The following is a 26,864-nucleotide window of genomic DNA, read 5'->3' on the forward strand; positions in this document are numbered from 1 at the left end:
AAATATGTATTTTTGCTGATATGTTTTGCAACAGGGTTGATATTCCAGGAGGGATAAGCCTAATGGCAAATGATTTAGGTAAACTAGAAAAATGGTCAGAGTTGTGGCAGCTGACATTTAATGTGGATAAGTGCAAGATAATGCATCTTGGACGTAAAAACCAAAGGGCAGAGTAGATCATATTTGATATATATATATTTTGAGTCCTAACCTCAACATCCGAGGAAAGGGATTTAGGGGTAATTATTTCAGATGACTTAAAGGTAGGCAGACAAAGTAATAGAGTAGCAGGAAATGCTAGCATAATGCTTGGTTGTATAGGGAGAGATATTAGCAGTAGAAGGAGGGAACTGTTCATGCCACTGTACAGAACACTGGTGAGACCTCACTTGGAGTATTGTACGCCGTACTGGAGACCATATCTTCAGAAGGATATTGATACTTTAGAAAGCGTTCAGAGAAGGGCTGCTAAACTGGTTCATGGATTGCAGGATAAACCTTACAAGGAAAGGTAAGGATCTGAACATGTAAAGCTTGAAATTAAGATGAGACAGGGGGATATGATAGAAACATTTAAATACATAAAGAGAATCAACACAGTAAAGGGGGAGACTATATTTAAAAGAAGAAAAACTACCACAACAAGACAACATAGTCTTTAATTAAGGGGCAAAGGTTTAAAAATAATATCAGGAAGTATTACTTTACTGAGAAGGTAGTGGATGCATGGAAACTTCCAGCTGAAGTTACATAGTTACATAGCTGAAAAGAGACTTGCGTCCATCAAGTTCAGCCTTCATCACATATGTTTTGCTGTTGATCCAAAAGAAGGCACATCTAGTCTGAAGCGCTTCCAATTTTGCAACAAACTATGAAAAAAAAATCCTTCTTGACCCCAAAATACCAGTCAGATGTCTCCTTGGATCAAGCAGCTATAATTACCCCACTAATTAGAAATTATATCCCTGTTTGTTATGTTTTGCAAGTATTTATCCAATTGCAGTTTAAACATCTGTATGGACTCTGATAAAACCACCTCTTCATGCAAAGAATTCCATATCCTTATTGCACTTACTGTAAAAAAAACTTTTCTTTGCCTTAGATGAAATCTCCTTTCTTCCAGCCTAAATGTGTGACCTCGTGTCCTATGTATAGCCCTGTTTATGAATAGATTTCCAGCTAAAGGTTTGTACTGGCCCCGAATATATTTGTATAATGTTATCATATCCCCTCTGAGGTGCCGTTTTTCCAAATTAAAGAGATTTAAAAAAATTTAACCTTTCTTCGTAACTAAAATGTTCCATTCCTTTTATCAATTTTGTAGCTCGTCTCTGCACTTTTTCGAGTGCCATGATATCCTTCTTTAGAACAGGTGCCCAAAATTGCACAGCATATTCAAGGTGTGGTCTTACCAGCGATTTATAAAGAGGCAAAATTATATTTTCATCCTGAGAATTGATGCCCTTATTTAAACATGACAAAACCTTACTGGCCATAGCAACTGCAGATTGACATTGCATATTGCTGCCTAATTTGTTGTGTATAACAATTCCCAAATCCTTCTAGTGTGTGGTTATCCCTAATTCACTACCATTTAGGGTGTAAATTGCTTGTGCATTCTTAACCCCAAAGTGCATAACTTTGCATTTCTCTATGTTAAATTTCATCTGCCATTTTAGTGCCCAGTCCCCCAATCTATCCAAATCCCTCTGCAGCAAAGCAATATCCTGCTCACATTTTATTACTTTACAAAGTTTTGTGTCATCTGCAAACACTGAAACATGGCTTTCAATGCCTATTGCAAGATCATTTATAAATATGTTAAATAGAAGCGGTTCCAAAACAGAATCCTGAGGGACACCACTTACCACTTTTGTCCAGCCTGAAAATTTACCATTAATGGCAACATGTTGTACTCTATCCTTAAGCCAATGTTCTACCCAAGAACAAGAATAATCATGTAGACCCAATTTCTTTTAGTTTGAAGATTAACCTGTTGTGAGGAACCGTATCAAATGCCTTGGCAAAATCCAAGTAGCTCACATTCACTGCAACACCCTGATCTATACTTTTGCTTACTTCTTCGTAGAATGCAATTAGGTTAGTTTGACATGACCTAAGTTTCATAAAACCATGCTGATTATTGCTAATAAAGTTATTCCCAATGAATTCCTGAATATTGTCCCTTAATAGCCCTTCAAATATTTTCCCAGTCACAGAAGTTAAGCTCACAGGTCTATAATTTCCAGGCAAGGATTTTGAACAACATCTGCCTTCCTCCAATCCTCTGGTACAATACCTGAAACAAAAGAATCTTGAAACATTAAATACAGAGGTTCATTTATTTCCCCACTTAGCTCCTTATGTACTCATGGGTGAATACTGTCAGGCCCCGAAGCTGTATTTACATTAATCTTCCTTAACAGCTGTAGCACCTTGTATCGAGTTATCCAATCACAAGTTATCTGCAATTTCTTTGCAGCAATCATTTGCATATCTCTTGCCATAGGATCCTCATTAATATACAGTTAAGAAATATAGTTATTTAATAGGTCTGCCTTTTCCTGGTCTTCATTAGCTAACAGACCCATCTCTGTTTCCAGTGTACCTACACTTTCATTTTTTTTTTTTAATTGATGTACTGTTTGTGAAAAAAATTGGGGTTGGTTTTGCATTATTTGGCGATCAATTTCTCATTTTCAAGTTTAGCCACTTTAATTGCCTTTTTGCAAGCATTATTGGCTTCCTTATATCGTATATAGGATGCCTCTGATTTGTCCGCTTTAAATGCTTTAAATGCCCTTTTCTTATTTTTAATCTCTTGTTTTACTTCTCTACTTAGCCACATTGGTTTCAATTGGTTTCTTTTATTTTTATTACTGAGAAATGTATCTTTCTAATATTTGTTTGAATAGTTTCCATTTATCCGCAGTGTTTTTATCACTAAGGAGTGTCACGTTCACATAGAGTTTGATGGAGCTCAACTGCAGATTTCAGATTAATTAGATGTGAATGTGATAAGTTGAGGAAATAAAGAGATGACAGTTCACCAGAGAATTCACTGATACTGTGTCTTTAATATCTTGATTGAAGAAACATAGGTACTGTATCTTTAAATACTTCAGGATTGCGGAGTGGATTCTTAGACTATCTTACGCAATTGAATTGCAGCAATAAAATGAAGAAAGGCAATGCAGATTAACTTGCAGAGATTTGATTTAGCTAAATTGATAGAAAACATCTCAGCTGTAGACAGAAGGGTTAATGAATAGGCATTACTCCTAACGATAGGAGAATGTGCGAGCAGGCTAATGCTTGAGAGTTCAGTAGTCAGGGAAAAGTTCGTATAACACAGTGAGGTAACTTAGCTTCCAGTGGATTGAAGTTGGTCCCAGAGTCCCCTCCGGGGAGGTTCCGTTGGAGAGAGGTCGAGAGGAGTCAAAGTTCTAGCAGTGGTCGAGGGAAGCAGAAGGAGGTTAGTCGAGTACGAGTCCGGTTCGGTACACAGGTAAGTTTGTAGAGAAGAGTTGCAGCCGGTTTAATTCTGCGGTACGCTGTTCATTAATCCAGCGTCTGTTGTCTGGCGCGGTCGCATTATGTAGCGCACTGAGACCGCGTCAGAGAGGGGGTGTGGTTACAGTCCGTCAACCCGGAAGAGACAGGAATTACTGGTAACGTCCATGACAAGGAGTTTATGCCAGTCGATATGTTGTAGAGCTGCCCTAATCTTATTGAAATTGGCTTTTTTAAAATTATACGTTTTAGTATATCCCACATGCTTTGGCTTTTTTGAGTTTATTTCAAAATTTACCATATTGTGATCACTATTTCCCAAATGCTGCCCTACTTGAATGTTGGTCAAAAGATCAACATTGTTTGTTATAACGAGATCCAAACAAGCATTCTTTCTAGTTGGTGCTTGTACCAGTTGTGACTTAAAGGTGTCATTTAACACATTCAAAAACCCGATTTCCCCTTGCTGAAGTACTAGTCACTCTGTCCCAATTTATGTCCAGGTAATTCAAATCTGCAATAACTAACGTGTTACCCCGATTTGCAGCTTTCCCAATTTGCTCTAACAGCTGTTCTTCCTCATTAATATTTACATTTGGTGGTTTATAACATATCCCTTAATAATTGATTTGTTTGCCCCAAGCAGATATCTACCCATAAAGCTTCCACATTTTCCTCGTCACACTCCACATGCCTAAGATTTGACTTGAACTCATGGCTGACATATAAACATACCCCACCACCCTTCTTGTTTTTCCTATCCTTCCTAAATAACGTGAACCCATTTAAGTTAACTGCCCAGTCATGTGTCTCATCCCACCATGTTTCTGTTATGCCTATTGTGGCGGTATTTCCTAAACTGTGAATTGCCTTGTTTCTTTTGCGTGTGCATGTGCCTATTATAATGTGTGTGTCCCCTCTTTCCTAATGCTTTCTCTATAATTGTGCCTGTAAAACCCTGCACTACACCTTTTGGCCAGCAAGGGGCGCTCCGGCGCACGTAGCCCAGTCCGCCGGACTACCCCGTCACCTCAGTTAGAACATTTACTTAGAAAACCACAAACCGCAAGGGAACGAGCGGGGCGTGCCGCCCCTGGGTGGCCACCGGTTCGTATTACCGAACGCCCACCAGGGGGAGCATTAGTTTCCCGAATGGCCTGTGTACGCTTGCTTTAATCCCGGTGTCAGGGATCACCTTACCCACTGTTCAAATGGGGTTTCGCGCCCTTCCATCTGGTTGGGCGGCGAAACCCCTCCCATCCATGGACGCTGATTGGCGCAAATAAGTTGCACGCCTTTCAGCGGATTGGTGACATCGGGTTTCGCATCCTATCGTCGGGTTGGGCCGCGAAACCCCATCCTCCTCAAGCACGGATTGGTGCAGACGAGTTTCGCACCCTTTCTTCGGATTGGGCGGCGAAACTCCTTCCTCCCCCTAACGCTGATTGGTGCGATTTGGTTTGCGCCATTTCAGCTGATTGGTCGTTGCTTGGTTTAGGCGCGAAGTTTTAATTCACCGGGCTAAAGCAAGCAATACCATGGAACTGAGTCCGGGGATGCACAGAGCCTTGAGCCCCAGACTTCCGACGCTGACATCTCCGGCTCTGTGCATCCGATCACCTCACTTTTTGCAGGGATCCCAATGGGACCCGGGGTTATTCCCCCATATAAAATGTAACCCTGTACCACCTCCATGTCCCGGGGCGCCGAGCCCCAAAGTTCACCCCCCGGTATGTGAAATGTATTCATGCATGTCCCTGTGTCCTGTTAGTATCTCCCAGAGCGGGAAATGGTTATCTGTTCCCCAGCCCACTCCTGTATGTGTTTTGTGTTGTGCTGGATGGAGACCCCCTGCGGGTGTCTGTGCTTAAAAGAGCTGTGTGCCCAATAAACATTGTCAAACGTTGTATCCTGGAACTGTGTCTCATCCTGTTACTGGGGAAATGGGTCTGACCTACTCTAGCCAAAGGGGATAACCAGCTAGGTTACCCCGGTCCCGCTACACCTATTATATCATATTGTTTAGTGTATGCTATTGCCTCTAGTTTTGTTTTATAGGCTCCTTGCATTAGTAAGCATACATTTAATATTATCATGAGTCATTTGTACTTTTTGTGAATTTTCATCAATATTACATACCTCCTCTGTTCTAAGCTTTCCCCTCCCCTCCCACCAGCTCCATCACTCTTACACTGAGCTAAAGACAATCTCCTTTCTATCCTATCTCCATTTTCTAGATTGCTTTGACCCTCCCCCCCCCTACTACTAGTTTAAAATCTCCTCCAACCTTCTAGCCATCCTATTCCCTAGCACAGCAGACTCTCTTCCATTTAGGTGCCATCCATCATGACTATGCAGGTTATACTTCTGGGATATTTCTAAGGTTTTCCAACTGTTGGATTCCTGGCCGTCTAACGAGGCTTTATCCCTACGCCAACTCTCTGCGAAATTGGCCCTGCTCCTATGCCTGGTGTCCTTCCGCAGAGTTCCAGACGTTCAGGCCTTTGACTCTCATGCTGTGACCTTCGCACCAGACGTAGTCAGATTTACCATTACTAGACGCACTAAGACTAATTCTTCCTCAGTATTTTATCCATACTTTCCAGGCAGACCGTCTCTCTGTATAGCCCTGTGTACCCGTTGTTACATTGAGAACACGAACTCTCCTCGTGCCCCTACTGGACCTCCTTTTTGTCTCCTAAGTTAGACCTCACAAACTGGTCTCTTCCCCACGATCGCACGCTGGATAAGATGGTTACTTACCCAAGCAGGGATCGATCAATCTTTTGGTGCACACTCCGTTAGAGGAGCAGCCGCATCCTCTGCCTTTCATGCGGGCAGCTCGTTGGCGGATATTTTATCCGCCGCAGATTGGTCAAGGGAATCTACCTTCCGAACCTTTTATTTTAAACCTACGTCACATGTGGCTTGTTCTTTCATTCAAGAGCGTTAAAACAGCAAATATGAAGCCTTTTGTCCTGCCATAAAATTAGGGATTATTCTATTTTACAGTGAACGAATAACCTAAATTTTATTAAAGACAGGAGGCGAATATTTTCCCTCCCTTCGTTCACTATGGAACCCACCCCTAGGGTAAGTTTATTTTTCCTATTACTATTGCATGTATATCCTCTTGCAAATTGGTTGTTATAAGTATACGGTTTAATGTTAATCTGGTACAACCTAGCACTATATCGCATTTTATCATTATGGTCTTTTAACCCTATCAAATAATCGGAACTGTTTTTTCTCTTATGTAAGAGACCATACTTTCACGAGTTTCTCTTCTTCTCTCCTAGTGTGAAAATCACATTTGCATCTGCTCGATTACTCGTTTACATGGTCGATTTCTTGCACACCGGAATTATGGTTCCACAGTGTTTCCAGTTTACATGGTTGACTACTACTACCGCTGATCGGCACCACCAAGAAAGAGGAAGTGGGAGGAGTCTGATGGCAATATTGTTGTATGATGTGTTATGATTGGTTGAATTTTTTTTACAACTTGTTAACTATTTCTTTGCTGCTGGGAGTTACAGTAAAGAAAGATAAGCAAATATTCGCCGCATGTCTTTAATAAAATTTAGATTATTCGTTCACTGTAAACTAGAATAATCCCTAATTCTTGACCATTCCTCTTTACAAAACTGTTTCAGTTCAGCAATATTCTTGGGATGTCTGGTGTGAATCGCTTTCTTGAGGTCATGCCACACCATCTCAATCGGGTTTAAGTCAGGACTCTGACTAGGCCACTTCAGAAGGTGTATTTTCTTCTGTTTAAGCCATTCTGTTGTTGATTTATCTATATGCTTTGGGTCATTGTCCTGTTGCAACACCCATCTTCTGTTGAGCTTCAGCTGGTAGACAGCCTTAAGTTCTCCTGCAAAATGTCTTGATAAACTTGGGAATTCATTTTTCCTTCAATGATAGCAATCCGTCCAGGCCCTGACGCAGCAAAGCAGCCCCAAACCATGATTCCCCCACCACCATACTTCACAGTTGGGATGAGGTTTTGATGTTCATGTGCTGTGCCTCTTTTTCGCCACACATAGTGTTGTGTGTTTCTTCCAAACAACCCAACTTTGGTTTCATCTGTCCACAGAATATTTTGCCAGTACTGCTGTGGAACATCCAGGTGCTCTTGTGCAAACTGTAAACGTGCAGCAATGTTTTGTTTGGACAGCAGTGGCTTCCTCTGTGGTATCCTCCCATGAAATCCATTCTTGTTTAGTGTTTTACGTATTGTAGATTCGCTAACAGGGATGTTAGCATTTGCCAAGGACTTTTGTAAGTCTTTAGCTGACACTCTAGGATTCTTCTTCACCTCATTGAGCAGTCTGCGCTGTGCTCTTGCAGTCATCTTTACAGGACGGCCACTCCAAAGGAGAGTAGCAGCAGTGCTGAACTTTCTCAATTTCTAGACAATTTGTCTTACCGTGGACTGATGAACAGCAAGGCTTTTGGAGATACTTTTATAACCCTTTCCAGCTTTATGCAAGTCAACAATTCAAATTCTCTTTTGTGCAAGGCATCATTCACATCAGGCAATGCTTCTTGTGAAAAGCAAACCCAGAATTGGTGTGTGTGTTTTATAGGGCAGGGCAGCTGTAACCAACACCTCCAATCTCATCTCATTGATTGGACTCCAGTTGGCTGACATCTCACTCCAATTAGCTCTTGGAGATGTCATTAGTCTAGGGGTTCACATACTTTTTCCACCTGCACTGTGAATGTTTACATGGTGTGTTCAATAAAAACATGGCAACATTTCATTCTTTGTGTGTTATTAGTTTAAAGCGGCACTGTCATGCCGAACTTACCTTTCCTCAATCTCTTCCTCTTCTCCCCCTCTCTCGGGATCTGTTATTCTTTTCTTCCTGTCTTCTTTAGTTTTCTTTAAAATCATAAGACAAAGTAGGGACTCTGTCTTATGGAGGATTCCTCCGCTTGACCAGCTCTGACCAGCGGAGGAGCAAAGTGTGCTTCATTTCCGCTGGTCAGAGCAATTTTCCCATGATCCCTAGCTTTCCTCCCTGTTCCCACAATGCTTCCTGTCAGTATTGCCGAACGTCCTGTCACTTAGACAGAACGCCGGCAAAACTGCCGAATTGCATCCTAACAGAATGAGAAGAGTTTCTCCATTGGTGTTAGGATGCAATTCGGTACTTTATTTGTATCGGGATTTCATTCTAATGAATGAAACTCCGATCCTATTCATTGCCGTGGCTGCATCTTGCAGCCGCTTAGTAGATAACTCCCTAATTCCCACGGTATCAGGGAGCTATCTACTAAAAGGCTGAAAGACCTGAATTGGTCTTTCAGCCAACTTTACTAATACTAAGTAAAGATGACTTAGTATTAGTAAATAATATGCCCCTACTCGCTATATCGCGAGTAGGGGCATGTCTAGTAAGCAGTGAGCAGCCTGTGGCTGCTCACTGTAAAAAACAAAAAACAAAAAAAAAAACTAATAAACACTCCCCCCCCCACCCTGCGCAGGGGTTAAAGATGGGGGGGGACCTACTGTCCCCCCTGGCCCCCACCCCTGCGCGGTGGGTGGGGGCCCTAATAAAACAATGAGGGGGTGGACCTACTGTCCTCCCCCCCCGGGCCCCCACCCCTGAGCGGTGGATGGGGGCCCTAATAAAACAATAAGGGGGGGGACCTACTTTGCTCCTCCTCTGGCCCCCACCCCTGAGCGGTGGGTGGGGGCCCTAATAAAACAATAAGGGGGGGACCTACTGTCCTCCCCCCCGGCCCCCACCCCTGAGCGGTGGATGGGGGCCCTAATAAAACAATAAGGGGGGGACCTACTTTGCTCCTCCCCTGGCCCCCACCCCTGAGCGGTGGGTGGGGGCCCTAATAAAACAATAAGGGGGGGGGGGGACCTACTGTCCTCCCCCCTGGCCCCCACCCCTGCACGGTGGGTGGGGGCCCTAATAAAACAATAAGGGGGGGGACCTATTGTCCTCCCCCCGGCCCCCACCCCTACGCGAACACAATGATTGGTTGGTTTAAGCCAATCAGAGTGCTCTGTGTCATTTTACACAGCGTGGGAAAATTCAAAAGAACTTTCCCACGCTGTGTAAAATGACAGATCACTGTGATTGGATGGTTTTCAAGCCATCCAATGACAGTGCTCTGTGTCATTTTACAAGCGTGGGAAAATTCAAAAGAACTTTCCCACGCTTGTAAAATGACACAGAGCACTGTGATTGGATGGCTTGAAAACCATCCAATCACAGTGATCTGTCATTTTACACAGCGTGGGAAAGTTCTTTTGAATTTTCCCACGCTGTGTAAAATGACACAGAACACTCTGATTGGCTTAAACCAACCAATCAGTGTGTCCTAAGCCTAATTGCAGGGCGGGGCAAGGCTTTATAAGCCTTGACCCGCCCTGCGGAGCTCAGTACGCGGCGTGCCCTCCATGGGTGAAGATGGATTAATTTTTGTTTGCGCTCGTTTTTTTTTTATTTATTTTTTTAAGTGCGATGGGTATGATGGATTTTTATTTGGCCTTTTGGGGGGCTGAAGAAAGAAGAATTTAGAAAAAAGAAGACGTCAAATGGTAAGTTTAATTTTTTTTTTTACAGGTTAGTTATTTTATTCCCCCCTCACTATTTTTAGGGTGAGGGGGTAGGTAGGGGATAGAATGTTTTGGGTGTGGGGGGGGGGGTGACTAGGGACTTGGGACCCCTAGTCACCTTGATGGGGAGGGTTCATTTAGGGCCCCCACCCACCGCGCAGGGGTGGGGGCCAGGGGGAGGACAATAGGTCCCCCCCCCAATTGTTTTATTAGGGCCCCCACCCACCGCGCAGGGTGGGGGCTGGGGGGGAGGACAATAGGTCCCCCCCCCTAATTGTTTTATTAGGGCCCCCACCCACCGCGCAGGGTGGGGGCCGGGGGGGAGGACAATAGGTCCCCCCCCCCTAATTGTTTTATTAGGGCCCCCACCCACTGCGCAGGGGTGGGGGCCGGGGGGGGAGGACAATAGGTCCCCCCCTAATTGTTTTATTAGGGCCCCCACCCACCGCGCAGGGTGGGGGCCGGGGGGGAGGACAATAGGTCCCCCCCTAATTGTTTTATTTGGGCCCCCACCCACCGCGCAGGGTGGGGGCCGGGGGGGAGGACAATAGGTCCCCCCCCTAATTGTTTTATTAGGGCCCCCACCCACCGCGCAGGGGTGGGGGCGGGGGGAGGACAATAGGTCCCCCCCCCCTAATTGTTTTATTAGGGCCCCCACCCACCGCGCAGGGTGGGGGCCGGGGGGGAGGACAATAGGTCCCCCCCTAATTGTTTTATTTGGGCCCCCACCCACCGCGCAGGGTGGGGGCCGGGGGGGAGGACAATAGGTCCCCCCCCTAATTGTTTTATTAGGGCCCCCACCCACCGCGCAGGGGTGGGGGCGGGGGGAGGACAATAGGTCCCCCCCCCCTAATTGTTTTATTAGGGCCCCCACCCACCGCGCAGGGGTGGGGGCCGGGGGGGGAGGACAATAGGTCCCCCCCCCCTTATTGTTTTATTAGGGTCCCCACCCACCGCTCAGGGGTGGGGGCCAGGGGGGAGGACAGTAGGTCCCCCCCCCCTTATTATTTTATTAGGGCCCCCACCCACCGCTCAGGCTGCTCACTGTTTAGTGGACATGCCCCTACTCGCGGTATAGCGAGTAGGGGCATTGGGGAGATTTTAATCTCCCTTGTGCTATTATGGGGGTCATATTGAGTGAGGGGGGGACCTGGGGGGCTTATGAAGTGGTGGGGAGCTCTGCTCCCTGCCGCTTCTATAGTTACATATTACAAGGAGGGAGCTGCACGCCGGTAGCTCCATCCTTGTAATAAACTGAACGAACAAACGAACACTGATACACAGTGTTAGTTTGTTCATCTGATTTTTTCTATTCATTCATTCGTCTGTCTGATGAATGAATGAATAGATGAAATTCCCGTTCGCATGTCCAGGTGTTTCACTGGGCATGTGCGGGAATCTTACAGTCTATCTAGTGTGGGCAGATGACGTGTCCCATAGGGACTTCACCTACCCACACAAAGATGGCGGCGCCCTGAATATAGATCGGGGCAGAAGATAAAGAATTAAAAAGAGGTAATCTGGGGGGCTTAGGGGCATTTGGGGGTGACTAGGGGGTCGATTGGATGTAGTGGGGGCGGGAGGGGGGTTAAAAAAAAAAAACGTGATTCGGCATGACAGTGCCGCTTTAAGCAGACTGTGATTGTCTATTGTTGTGACTTAGATGATGATCAGATCACATTTTATGACCAATTTGTGCAGAAATCCATATCATTCCAAAGGGTTCACATACTTTTTCTAGCAACTGTAGACACGACTCTCCAGTTTTTAACATAGATTTTTAAATCAGTATTAAAGAATTACAACATTCCTCAATAATAAACATATCCAATATAATAATAAACATAAGTACCTTGCCGGATCCATATAACATAGTACCACCTCTGCAAGCACGAGTGTTGGGCAATCCCACATAATGCCAGCCTTTTCCAGGGTGCTTTCCAGAGTGGAAACATCACAAAGATCCACACCAAGGAGCCTATAATTTGTAGCAGAAAGTACCAAGCCATCTAGAAAGATCCAATACATGTTATTAATACAGAACTTGACCACCAAATTTACTTTTAATGCCTTTTATTTCAGCTACAAATAGCTACAAGAAAGTTTAGATGTTACAAGGACATGTATAAATGCGTGTTAAATCGGGGTGAGCCCACCTTACACTGCTCTTTCATTAAAGGGCAATTTACAAAGAAACATTTTTACACCCCAAAAAAGAAAAAAGGTCATGTAACCGGTAAGAAGAAAAAAAAATCTATAAATTGCAATGTTACAATATTCTCAAGTTGAAAAAAATATATAAATACCATTTAGACAGTTATGAAGATAATATTAGAAGATTCTGAAGCATAATTATGAAACATTATAGGAACCAGGAATGGAGGGAGGGGAGACCCACCTCAAAATGAATAACCTTCAGATCTAGTATCTCATTGAACTGAGCATAGTGGGATCATTTCAGATTAAGATGGACCATGCTTCAAAGTTTCTCTGATTTTTAATACAGGGGCAAACAGAGGGTCAACTGTGACAGGCCACGGCCAGAACCTTTGTAATCCAGTATGAGCTTCCATTCATCCACAAGGAGAAAAAACACTATCTTTTTATCACTCTCTACTTACAATTCGGTCCAGACTCCACGTTTGTAGGTCTCTGCGGAGAACTGAAAGTTTGGGGCCGGACAATGATAATGTACAATACTGCAGAACTTTGTAAATAACCTTTAATTACTACATTGATAGTGAATACAGAGCACTTACACATTAGGTGCAATGTGTAGCTCAGGTCTCGTCCCTAAGGGGTTCATAGCAGGCAAACCAGATAATTGCCAGCGGTGTCAACACATTCTCATTAAACATGGTAAACACACTTCGTACGGTACTGCAGCGCTATCAGTTTACCATCATCTTCTGCCATTACCAAAACTAACACTCTGATAACGACTCAATGATAGAAGCTCCCCAATGGCTCCCCTCTAAAATGACTCGCTGATAACGACTCCTCGTGAATGCAACACTTTAATAAGACCCCCTGATAATAACTCCACCATGATATCAACTCAATGATAACAGCTCCCCAAAGACTCCCCTCAAATACCCTATTAACGACCCCTTGATAATGACTACTCCGTGAATGTGACACCCTGATAATAACGACTTCTCCATGAATGTGACACCCTAATATTGACACTCTGACAATTACTCCTCCCTGATATCGACTCAATGATAACTCCCTGCTGATAACTCACTAAAAATGACTCCTCTGTGAATGAGACAAATAGTGACCCCCTGGTAATGACAACTCCCTGATATCGACCCAAGGATAACTCCCCAATGATTCTCCGCTGTTCATGACACCCTGGTAACAACCCCTTGATAATGACTCCTCTGTGATGACACCCTAATAATGACCGCCTGATAACAACCCCTTGATAATGACTTCTCTGTGAATGTAACACACTAATAATGCCCCTCTGGTAACAACCCCTTGATAATGACTCATCTGTGATAATGACTCCCTAATAATGACCCCCTTATAACCCCTTGATAATGACACCCTAATAATGCCCCCCTGGTAACCCCTTGATAATGACTTCTCTGTGATAATGACACCCTAATAATGACACCCTGATAACCCCTTGATAATGACTCCTCTGTAAATGTGACACCCTAATAATGACCACCTGATAACAATCCTTTGATAATGACTCCTCTGTGATAATGACACCCTAATAATGACACCCTCATAACAACCCCTTGATAATTACTTCTCTGTGAATGTGTCACTCTTATAATAACCCCCTGATAACAACCCATTGATAATGACTCTTCTGTGATAATGACACCCTCAAAACAACTCCTTGATAATGACTTCTCTGTGAATGTGACACCCTAATAATGACCCCCCTGTGATAATGACACCCTGAAAACCCCTTGATAATGACTCCTCTGTGATAATGACACCCTGATAACAACCCCTTGATAATGACTCCTCTGTGATAATGACACCCTGATAACAACCACTTGATAATGACTTCTCTGTGATTGTGACACACTAATAATGACCCCTGATAACAACTCCTTGATAATGACACCCTAATAATGACTTCTCTGTGAATGTGACACCCTAATAATGACCCCCTGATAGGGACGCCTCTCTGAGAGCAGCTTCTGACATCTGGCTCCCCAATAATGGCTCGGTGAGCTGCTTAGAGAAGCTGGGCATTTGTAGAATAGAAGATTTCTGAAATCCACATTTAATTACAATCTATTTCAAAATTGCTACGTAGAAAGTAACCCACAGGATTAGGGACTTGTACACTCACCGACACTTGGTAATTTATTTGACAGTATATCTTAAATCTATAAATGTTTCTCTCTTCACTGTTTTCAGCATCTTGCTAAAGACCGTTGTAGGTCGAAACGTTGATTTGTTATATGCAAATTTAAAGACACAATTGTTGTTGTTTTTGATCAAATCCAACGAGTGTTCTAATGTATGTGGGAGAGGTTAGACAGCCTACAAATTCTCAGGCCTCCCCTTCCTTTGGGCCGATATTTACAGGTTCAATACAGAACCATTTACTTCCAAGGTTCAAGGTTCAAAGGTCATCAGCATAAACTACCTGAACTCCAAACAAGCTGGAGACATGTGCAGCCTACACAAGTGTAACGGCACCCCGGACATAAAGGGGTTAAACTGCCGTTTAGTCGATCTTCCCTTTCCAGAGATACAGGCACAGCTACTGCAGAACACCAAACTCCCGAACTGAATACAAGGGAATTCTCCAAACTCCCAAACTGCATACAAAATAGCACTCCAAACTCCCGAACTGGAACCTCACAAATAGCTGCTAGCAGACGAACAGGAAAAGCACCCAAGCGGCTTGCACTCCTAGCAATCAGTCTCTATCAGCATACAGTAAATCCTCCCAAGAACGAGACAAGGCTCCGTGTTGAGGGTCAATCAGTGGTCTGGTTTAATGTGGGCTACCTGCCCGGTATTTATGCAGGTCTTCCACCTGGTGGACACTCCCCTTGGGGACCAGATGGAAGAATGGGACACAAATGGTAAAATGACCAATCACAGGCATACAGGGTTAAAACACTCCCACAGTGCATTACAATCCCTAGTAATCCAATTATCTCCAAGGACAGAGGCAAAACTCCATTAACCACATGGTTACAATAAAACACTAAAATACATAATGTTACATTTGTCACAATGAATATATACATGTAACCCATCCCCAGATAGCTGGGATCTGAGCGCACAAAAGTACCGAATAGTGCTCAGATCCTATGCACACAGTCCAATCGCCGTGGAGTTAAAGCGTTCACAAAGTCTGTTCTCCATACAAATAGACTCCACGGGATGGCTATCTGGGGAAATGTTGTTCATACGGTTTAAACTACCGAATGAACAGGTATCCGGTTAAATGACCGACTGTAGAAGCAAGGAGGCTGACGGCTCAGCGGTGTTCGCGCAAATAAGTGTCCGTTTCCAGTTCCATAGTTTAGGCGCTGAACACCGCTGGCCGTTCGGGACTTTAAAATCGCCGCCGCCACGTGTTCGACAAACGAACAAAGGCCACCCAGCATTTGTCAATTAAGCTGCGGTTAACCGCAGCTTCTGGGAGGTAAATTGCCAACACACTCCCAATACAGGTGGTTCAGTCAATCGGTTGTTTGTTCGGTAGATTGGCAAAAAGGCACGAACATGGGGCCATAGTCCAGAGGCAATAGGCGGGCAACCAGGCTTCTCCAATGCAATGTGGCGAGATTGGTCTCGTCACAAGTAGTATCCATTTTTTACCTCACTCGAGTAAAAAAAAAAAAAAAAAACCTGCTGTCTCCCTAGAAGCTCATGGGCCACTACCGCGTCCAGCCCAGTAGCGGCTTTTCCTGTAGCTGTTCGCACATTTATTACAACGAAGCCGTAAGCTTGTTCATTCATCCCACGTTGGGCCACGCTATCACTGACATTCAGCGTGTATTCACATTTAGCCTTTTGCTAACTAGGGTGGCGTTCACAGTTCAGTCCATATTCGGCCCTCATTCGGACATTTTCACTACTAACGCAAATTTGGCCTATTTCAATCACACATGACATCTACAGTGATAACTCAATTAGGTTCATGTTTTCTGCCCTCATTTGGCCATATCGATTTTATCATATGCAATTCAGTTAGTCACCCAACATTTTAATGTATAATAAATACTATGCCATATTCAGTTTTTCCTATTTACAGATTCTTATGGTCAGCCCACATGGCCTTGGTTACACTTATCAGCTTTGAGCAGTTCAGCATTTGTTACTTATGTTAATCAGACGTCTTCCAGCCTCCGTACCTAAATGTATTCTGTACGTCTGCCCTCCGGGTATTCGGGCACTCATTGGGCTTACAGTTGCATTGTTTAATAATTATATAGCTAGGTGTTGTAACTGATGGTCTAAATTTATGTCAGGCTTAAATTGGGCCAATACATGTGGTTAGCATTTATAGTACTGCCTGTTATTAGTCTTATTTAACTGTCTAGTCAAGAATACTTTAAAAGTATGTTGGTCATATTTATGTTTGTTCTATGGTGATACTGCCATCTACATGGTCCTCATCAAAATATGTTGTTGTCACACTTGGCAATCAGGAAATGCCACAAAGCATGTCCGCCACTTGGGTTTCACCAATAACCATACTAAATTGCAAGCGGTCTATTCAAATATTTTCAACAATCATCAAACACCATTTAAAAACAAAACAAGCATGTGGCGGCCACCCCAAGAGAAGAAGGGCCAGAGATGTCCTTTCCCCTACTCTGAGCAATGCTGAAGTATTTCCCAAGTATTAATCCCAATCAGTAATCAAATCAGGTATAGTGGTTCCCTCAATCACGAGACGAGGCTCTGTATTGAGGGTAAGCAGGAACTGATTTTAATGGGACCACACACGGACTTTTATGACAGTCCCCATGCAAGGGGCACTCCCCCTGGACCTGATGGGAGCCTTCAGCAAAAACAAACAAACCAATTACATTGGCTCTCAGGTCCAGGACACTCCCATACAGAATAAGACAATCACTCCCCTATGCCTGGGAGATAATGGAGTCAGGAACAGCAATTTTATTTTTGCCACACATGGCTTTTATGCACATACCCCTACATTGGGGTTTCCCATACAAGAATACAGGGCTTTTCTTCCCTGGAGTCTCTGTGCCTGAGAGATAACTGTGTGAGAAAAAGCTTTAACTTAATTATCTCTCAGGTAGAGAAAAATCTACAAGAATAATCTACAATATTTTAAAACACCCAAAAAAATACATCTTAACTTCAGAACCCCACGAAAGTGGGGCATACACTTTGCAGAAATATCACTCAGATCCATTTGGTGGTTCAGGAACGCCATTTGAATTAAGTTTTGACTGGTCGGCCACGAGGTGATGCCCAAAAACAAAGCAACGACCGGTCATTTTTCAGGGGTTCTTCCACAAACATTGCGGTAGTTACTGCCTCCCGCACGCCATTCTCCTAACTGTTCAGGAAGTTGGATGGGCAGCAGAAGCAGTTCACAAGGTCGTGTATCCGAAAATAGTTACAAGCTTTTGACCACCATGTACCGCTTCCTGCCTTTGGGAGACAAAATTGCTCCCAATTGTTTGAACATGTGCGTTCGGTTATATGAATGGCAGCCACATAGGGAAAACACTTTCACGAATAACCAATTTGTAGTTAACAGCCAGGGGTGGTCGGTACTAACAGGGATACTGTAGTGCCAGGAATACAAAGCTGTATTCCTGGCACTAACAATCCCTCTGCCTCCCCCCACATCCGTGGTAAGTAAAGGGTTAAAAACGTATTTATTTACTTACCTTATCTCAGTGCCGATGTCCCTCGGCGTGGGTCGTAGATCCGCCCCCTCCTCCGTCACATGATGGACGGGGTATAATGTGCATGCGCGCGCATTTGGCCTCCCCATAGGAAGGCCTTAAATCAATGCTTTCCCATGGGGAGAACCTGATGCTGGAGGTCCTCATGCAAACCAAAACCAAAAGTCTGTTACGATTCCGGAAGCGCCCCCCAGTGGCTTTCTAGACAGCCACTGAGGACAGACTTAGTGCTGCAATGTAAACATTGCAGTTTCTCTGGAAATGCAATTATTTACATTGCAGCACTAAGTGCAAAAGACTCAATGAGCTGAAGTGGTCAGGGTGCCTACAGTGTCCCTTTAAAAGGTGCAAACAGAGTTGGCTTGGTAAAAGATGCAAACCATCTATGTACTTTTTTTTACAGTTTATTTCCATTCCAAACAGAGCTACCATGAGGAATTAAGACAAATCCTTGCTCCTGACACCATTCACAAAGCCACAAGTTAAAGTCCCTAATACGCATTGACCGGCCAAAGCACTTAACACCCTGGAATTATTTTGGGCATAGGACCAGATGTTCGTACGGTCAGAACTTTGACACTGTGGAGTTTCCCCTATACTGCATGGATCTGAGCGCTATTTGGACAACTTGGGTGCTTATATCAGGGCTATTTGTAGGTTTTTGAGTACTTTTATGTTTTTATATTTGTGTTTAGCTCTCTGTTCTTGGGAGATAATTAGCTTTGACGCAATTACCTCCCAGACCCAGAGATTCCTGGGAGGGGCTTGTGTTGAATACAATGGACCCCTGGTGGGGTCTGTCAGGATAACGAATCTTTGGGATCTGAGAATTGAAATAGTCGGCAATTGTCAACTGTTTACTATTATTATCTCATAAATATCCCCACAGGTCTGTGCATAAAAGGCCAAGATTGGCTCATTAAAATCAGTTGTACTCCCAGAACTATGTGTCGTCTAGTTACCGGGAGGGGAAACGGCTAATCACTGCTCAGCACCTTGTTCCAGCTCGTGGAGGATTTCGGCAGTGAAAGTCCTTGTAAGTACTAGAGCTCCCAGGATTGTGTGTCGTCCAGTCCCTGGGTGGGAATAATTTTTAATACAAAATGATCAGGGGGTTCAAAGGTGTGTGAGTGTGTGTGTGTGTGTGTGTAGATATATACAAAGCAAAAAAATACCGGCACTCCAAGGTTTTCAATGTAAATAAATCTTCTTTTTCAGCTCCAGTCAACGTTTCAGCTCCTCTACGGAGCTTTCTTCAGGACACACAAAACACAGTATTAACAGTGAATGGCTTTATAGGGAAACAAAATTAATGGTACTGACTTGTCCAGCTGTACTTCATTCAGTCAATTGCCCGGCGTGTTCCGGCTGCGTCTGCGCATGCGCAAAGACTTCTAGGATACACACGTCACTCAAACAGGAGTGGGAGGTGCTAGTAGCTCTCCGGCCGTGTCACTGGGGCAGCGAATGGATATATTTACCATATCAGCTACTCCTCCGTCTACAGGCACCGGTAAGTCAAACTTTAATAGATTCTACGATCTGCTGAACCATCGTGTGTTCCTATAGTAACCGGAACCACGCCAGACAGACTGAAGGGTACCTAAGTAACATATAATCAAAATAGCTTAATAAAGAATAAACATCACTTACATTAAACTCATTACAAAAAAAGGAAAAAAGTTTTTTTTTAAGTTAGAGGATGATCTAGTTATAGTAGATCTCAGACCATTATTGCTCATTTATAAGATATATAATCCAATATCGGATATTCTCTACATATCATACAAATCACTGTGTATAGAGAAAAAAAAAATTGGAAAAAGTAAAAACAATGTGCAAAACATATATACAATAAAAATCAAGTGTTACTAATGTGCAAATACAAGGTATATGCTCTACTATATACCTAAATCTGGTGTATACCTGTGTTATGGACGTAAAAATGGTTTTAGTAAAATGTCTATTTACTCTGTATACCTGTATTCAATATTTACTCGTGTAACAAGATGGCGCCTGTATCCGGAGTAAAATCCCGGGAAGATGGTGACATCACGCCTTGTAGGATGTATTCTTTCTGGTATCTACATTTTTGCATATGATGTATTCTTGTCTTTATAAGGGGCTGCCCGTCCCCCTAAGTAAACATTCCAAAGTTTTTCATTAACCTGCAAACTTGTGTCTGGTGTGATTTACTTCAGAGCGTGCACTCTTTTTATTTTAAACAATTTGGACAGGGACAGATATTCAAATAATCGAACACTTGGTTTGATCCACAGCAATTTCGCGCCCAACGTGGGGCTCCGTGGCTGTGCCGACGGTTAGAGCAGACCTCCAGAGACGGGACGGAGATTGATCAACTCATATACGGTAATGATTGCATTAGCACCTTGCCTATATCTCCTGTCCCTGTGATTGGCCTGGCTCCGTGCCTACGCCGGCTGCCGAAGGGCACCAAAGACAGGTACATATCTTGCCTGGAGTCTCTTTATAAAGAACCTGTATACTGATTATCTGCCTCCTGGGTGTGAATGTATTTTGCCTAGGGGGGAAGGAGCATTTTTATTTGTTGCATTTTTATTATTGTTAGCTATAGTGTCTGGTGGGGACAGGGTTTGCATTTTTTTATTATTGTTGGCTATAATGTCTGGTGGGGACAGGGTTTGCATTTTTTATTATTGTTAGCTATACTGTCTGGTGGGGACAGGGTTTGCATTTTTATTATTGTTAGCTTTACTGTCCGGTGGGGACAGGGTCCGCATTTTCTATTGTTGTATTATTGTCCGGTAGGGACAGGGTTATGCAGATTTTATTGTTGGCTATAGTGTGGTGGTTGCTCAACGTGGATTTTATTATTTGTAACTTGACTGCGTGTGTGTGTGTGGCTTGGTTTCTCCTTGACTCGTGTGTGTGTGCACGTGTTTTTGTTTACGATTCTTGTTATTATTCCTCATTGGTATTCTCACTTTCTCTTTCTCTACCTGCCTCTTTTTCTCCTGTATCCTTTCTCCAGAAGAGTGTTTGTCACACACTACTCACCTCGCTCCAATCCGTGGCCACCTCGTGTGGGCGTACCCAGTGGCTAGTTTACATTTTGGGAAGACGCACGCAGATTAACCATCTCGTGGCAGTCAAGCACTGTAGATGTTCCTTCTTCCCGTTTATCCCTATTAAGTGACGACTTGTTTAGCAAGAATGGGACAGGAGCATGCAAAGCCCTCTAAGGGCTAATGTGATATTGTGAAAGAACAGGAGAGTGAGGAGGCTATGAGTAAGGTGAAGTTGATCACTAAGATATGTGGCATTACTATGTCTTCCAGCAGACGGTTACAACCGGAGTGCTGGCATACATTACTGAAAGACAAGAAAGGGTTGTTGCAGGACAATAACCTCACTAAGGAAGCATAGGCTTGGTACCGAGTGGCCAGAGTAATAAAGCAGGAGGGATGGATAGAGGAAGAGCTAGATTTGGAAGGACAGAGTGCTTGTGTATCATGCAAATGTTTGCAATATTGAAAATGATGAAATTGCATCTCAGCCACCGCCCTATGATGGCTCCTGGTACAATGGGAAAGGGGCTGGGCCGCCCCTGGGGCCCCCACCCCTGTAACAATACCCGACACCGCCCCCTTATGACCTGTCCTTAGAGCGGACGGCTCCTTCTTTTCCCCGGCCCCAATCATGCCTTCCCTTCCCACCTCAGTCACGCCTCCGTCCCACTTATCGCTTTCCTGTCGGATGCCGTCACTTCCGCCTCTACCTTGCCTTCACTGCCAGCTCCCACCTCTCCGGTCCTTGCCCAGCCCCTACCTCCAACCCCCGTAATTTCCGCTCCTGTCCTGCCTCCGCCCCTTGCTCCCGTCATTTCCGTCCCTACCCCACCGTAACTCCCAGCTTCCGCCCCGCCTACCCCTATCATGGTTGCCACTTCCCCTCCCGACACTATTTCCTCTCCTTCTCCTGTTTCCGCTTCCGTCTCCACCCCCAGTGTGCCCATTCCCATTATGCCTGCCGCTGTCAGCGACCCTCTTGTATCCTTGTTGGATCCACCCTCACTCACCCCTCAAGTAGCCCAACCACTTCCACCTTCTCCCCAACACACTCTTTACTTGCACGGCATGAGCGGCACAGACCCCTAACTCCTTTGATAACGCCAGTGAGACTGATTTTCCGTCAGGTGTTGAATTTTGTGACCAACTCAGGCAGTGGGCTCAAGATAAATTGGCCGATCAGGCCACCTGTTTTAATGATGTCATTCAAGAAAAGAAAGTTGAGAAATATCATGCCAGCTTATCCCAAACCTTCTCTGACCTGGGTTCCAGTTTGTATAATAAGGCCCACACCCAAATGCTATCAGCGGCTTTTGTTGCAGGCCTCAAAGAACCCATAAGGAAAGGTCTGATCCTGTCCCGCCCTGAGTATAGAATTATCCCTCTGAATACCCTTCTCCTGGTTGCCATGGGCCTAGAATCTTCCCAGTTACCCTTACACCTGAAGTCTGCCCCGCTTATGTTTTCTCTACATAATCCTGCAATTAGGCCTGCCCCAATTAGGCCTGGTTATCCCATGCCCCCGACTCCAGGCCTACTTATGGCTCAGCCTCTTAGGCCACAGATCAGGACCTGTTTTAACTGTCACCAGGCCGGTCATTTTAGAAAGGACTGTCCTGCTAACAAGATACCTAGACAGCAATCACAGGCTGTAAGACCACCCTATCCCGTGGCTTGATACCGCCCCGCTGCCTACCCTCCAGCCCCAGAGGCTACCCCATGGCTGGCTATCCCCCACCTCTAGCTCCCGATTATCCGGTGGTTATCCACCTGCTGACCACCCTGTACCCAGTCAGCAGCATCCTGCACAGCGTGCTCAGCAAACTAACCATCCTGCAGCACCCAATCACCCCTATACCGGTCTTGATAGGGCTCATCTAGACCTTGTACAATAGGTAACTGGCAAACCTGTGTCTCATTCCCTTGTCATTGCAGTGTCTACAGTGGATAAAGGGGGGCCCCAAGCTACAGTGGTCCTTCCTACTGAAGGCCACCCAACTACTTTCTTAGTTGACACAGGCGCAGCCTGTAGTGTTCTCAGAGAACAAGACCTGCCTGACTCCTCTTTCCTGTCTAATATTGATGTTTCATGTGTGGGCGTAGATGGTACCCACCGAAATAGCCCCTTGACTAAACTCTTGCGGTGGGCACCTTTCCTGACCTCCTAACCCGCTTCGTGGTCTCATATACTTGTCCTATTAAACTGTTGGGAACAGATGTCCTCTCCTGCCTGCAGGCTTCTATCTCCTTTACCCCAGATGGTCTAGTACAGTTGTCCTCCCCTTTGTCTACTTCAGACACCTCTGCCCTCTGCTCCTTACCCCTTCTGCTCCACATGGAGTCCCCTAATAAGGATGCAACGGTCATAGATGATCCCCCCCAGTGCTCTGGACAGAGATCCTGCTATGTTGTGGTCCACAGGTCCCAAAGACATCGGACGTCTCCAAGTTCCCCCAGTTCAGGTGAAGCTGCTCCAAAGTGCAGATCCACCCCGGAAACACTAGTACCCCCTGAGGCCTGCTCAGGCCCTTGCTATCTCTAAAATAGTTGAGAGCCTGCTAGCAAAAGGTGTTCTAGTCAAGTGTGAATCCCCTTGCAAAACCACGTTGTTTCCGGTGAAAAAGAAGACAGAAAAAGGTGAGCCAAAAAAAATACAAAATGGTTCAAGACCTCAGAGATATTAATGATGTGACAGTTCTAGATACCCCCTGTGACGAGACCAATCTTGCCACAATGCATCGGAGGAGCCTGGTTGCCCGCCTGTTGCCTCTGGACTATGGCCCCATGTTAAAAAGCTTGATTTTTCCCTGCAAAGACACAAAAGCCAGGTCATTCGGTGCTTGCCCTTTTTGAGCGGTGATACCCCAGATAGCTATGCCATGGAGCCCATTCGTATAATGAAAAACTATGGGAAAGATTTTGGCTCCATGGTAATTGAACTGTATGTGTGTGATCTGAGTGCCATTCAGTAATAATGTGTGCTCAGATCTGAGCTGTCTGGGGATATGTTGAATGTACCTGTTTTATGCAATGACTGCACAGTTATATATTTTTATGTATTGTCTTTTGCTGCCATGTGTTCAATAGAGTTTGCCTCTGTCCTTGGAGATAATTGGATTACTTCCCAATTATCTCCAGGATAGAAGACTCTGTGGAACTGGTTTTGGGCAGAAAAGCCATGCTTCATTTGGTCACAAAGGACTACAATCTATCTTTTGAACCACTGGACCAATTTGTATGATTTAGACGTATGTCCTTGTACTTGGAGTATGCTGATTCTGAAAATGTAAGTTTTATGTGAATGTGATGCATACTTTTAAAGTTATGAATAATGTGTGAAAAACTGTATTTCTCTGCTTGTGATAATTACATTACCCATTGTGTAAGGTAATTGTATCACAGGCAGAGGGGAGGATTTTGTGTGGGAGTGTGAGTATATTGTACGTGTTTATTGGTTGTTTTCCAAAACCCTGTGGGTGGTACTAATGTGTATATAAGAACAATAAACCCACAGCTCTGTCTGTTCACTGCTTGACCCTCAACACAGAGCTTTGTCTCGTTCTTGGGGGGATTTACTGTATGCTGTAAGAGACTGATTGATTGCCAGGAGTGTAAGCCGCTTGGGTGCATTTCCTGTTCAGCTGCTACCAGCTATTTGTGAGGTTCCAGTTCGGGAGTTTGGAGTGCTGCTTTGTATCCTGTTCGGGAGTTTGGGGTTCTGCAGTAGCTGTGCCTGTGTCTCTGGAAGGGAAGATCTACTAAACGGCTGTTTAACCCCTTTGATGCCTGGGGGTGCCGTTACAATTGGTGGCAAGCGGCAGGATCGTTCCTACAGCCAGAAGGACAGCTACAGGAGACACCATTCTGTGGATTTTACAATTTGAGGGCAACGCATGTCCCAGTACAGCGACCCTGACAGCACCGGGATGGAACCAGCAGTGGAGTACGAGGATGACCGAAATGCAGTCCGCAAAGGCATCTGGTACCAGGCACTGGGTATTGTGGAATATCTGCGGGACGAGAGGCTCCCCAAGGACGAGCAGCGACAGCAGAAGCGACTAGCCCTGCAGATGCCTTTCCTGGGAGAGCAGCCCCTGGAAGAGTGTGTAGAAGATCTGAAGTACCTGGTAAGGCGGGAGATGTGGCTGGAGAATACCTACCAGGCGCTCTGGTGGTATGAAGTTCAGTACCTACCCCGGACAGCCGAGCATGACAAGCCAGAGCGAGACGAGTTTGATGGTCCTGGCTTGTTATTCAGTGCCCGCGTTACACCCCCCCATTGTTCCTAACCTTCATACTTTCCTGTCAAAAGTTCCTCCTACAGCAAAGTTCTTCGCAGTTGTTGATCTGGCAAATGTCTTCTTCAGTATTCCCTTGGATCCTACTTGTCAATATCTATTTGCATTCACTCACGACCGCCAACAGTATACATGGACTGTCATGCCACAAGGGGCACAGAATTCACCAAGTCAATTTGCAAAAGCTATGGCAACCGTTTTGGATCCATGGCAACAGTCTCATATGGTCCTCCTCCAATATGTAGATGATCTTCTGCTTTGTGCTGATGATCTCGCAACAGCTGAGCGGGCATCAGAATACTTACTCTGTTTCCTTGCTGAACAAGGCTGCAAGGCCTCTAAGAAGAAGCTGCAATGGTGCCGGCCCTCTGGTCTTCTTGGGACATTGTCTTTCCCATGGCACTCGGGATCGTGTGAGGGGCACTCGGGATCGTGTGAGGGGAATTACAGCCATCTGTCCTCCCAAAGCTCACAAATCTCTCCATGCCTTTCTGCGTCTCATTTCCTACTGCAGAGCCTGGATGCCTGAGGCCTCCACTCTCATGCAACCCCTAAAGACTGAACCTTTCTCTCTGTCTCCAGAGGCCTATTCCAGTTTCTGTGCCCCGCTACGTGCCATCTCCTCAGCCCCTGCCTTGGGCCTCCCTAATTATCAAAATCCCTTCAAACTGGAGGGCAGAGCCCTAGCTGCCAAAGAGAGAAGTCGCACGCCACTGCAGCTCCGAACCAAAAGCCGTCAAAATCGTACGTTTAAGGGCTGTTTCCCGCTATATACCGAGATCCCAGACATCAAACCCACACCCCTACCACCATGGGAGGCAAAACAAAAAATCCCAAACAGGACAGACCTGTGGAAATCTATTCACAAACCGGACTTTACATAGGACACGAGGCCATGCGTTTAGACTGGAAGAAAGAAGATTTCGTCTAAGGCAAAGGAAAGGTTTTTTTACTGTAAGAACAATCAGGATGTGGAATTCTCTGCCTGAAGAAGTGGTTTTATCAGAGTCCATACAGATGTTCAAACAGCTACTAGATGCATACTTGCAAAGACAGAATATTCAAGGATATAATCTTTCAATGTAGGGTAATAACTGCTTGATTCAAGGATAAATCTGACTGCCATTCTGGGGTCAATAAGGAATTTTTTGTCCTAGCTTGTTGCAAAATTGTGCTTCAAACTGGGGTTTTTTTTTTTGTTTTTGGTTTTTTTCTCTTTTGGATCAACAGCAAAAAACAGGGGTGAGGAAGGCTGAACTTGATGGACGCAAGTCTCTTTTCAGCTATCTAACTATGTAACTATGTAAGATGGCAATCTGGGTAAGCCAAACTACCGCTTTGAAAATATGGCATTGGAATTTTACAGCGACCTGTCCAGCAGTACAATGGGCTGGTGGAGGTCATTCAAGCCCCTTACATCACTGCTCCAACAGCGCAACATAGGATACCGCTGGCGCCTGCCCCGCATGCTCCAGGTCACCCACGGAGAGACCACACACCAACTCCAGGAGCTATGAGACGCAGGCACACT

At 44.8% G+C, this 26,864-nt stretch overlaps 1 protein-coding gene across 4 annotated transcripts in view; it reads right to left on the reverse strand.

Annotated features, from left to right (window-relative positions):
* The window catches only part of LCMT2 (leucine carboxyl methyltransferase 2), a 154,438-nt gene that overhangs the window by 85,979 nt on the left and 41,595 nt on the right, over positions 1-26,864 (reverse strand). For all 4 annotated transcript variants that reach the window (XM_063433454.1, XM_063433444.1, XM_063433449.1 and 1 more), the window contains exon 6: positions 11,955-12,111. In XM_063433454.1, the coding sequence (XP_063289524.1) occupies positions 11,955-12,111 (157 nt within the window). The remainder of the gene's footprint in view (positions 1-11,954; positions 12,112-26,864) is intronic.

The sequence above is a fragment of the Pelobates fuscus genome, chromosome 1 (genome assembly GCF_036172605.1).
Source record: "Pelobates fuscus isolate aPelFus1 chromosome 1, aPelFus1.pri, whole genome shotgun sequence".
Taxonomy (NCBI): Eukaryota; Metazoa; Chordata; class Amphibia; order Anura; family Pelobatidae; genus Pelobates; species Pelobates fuscus.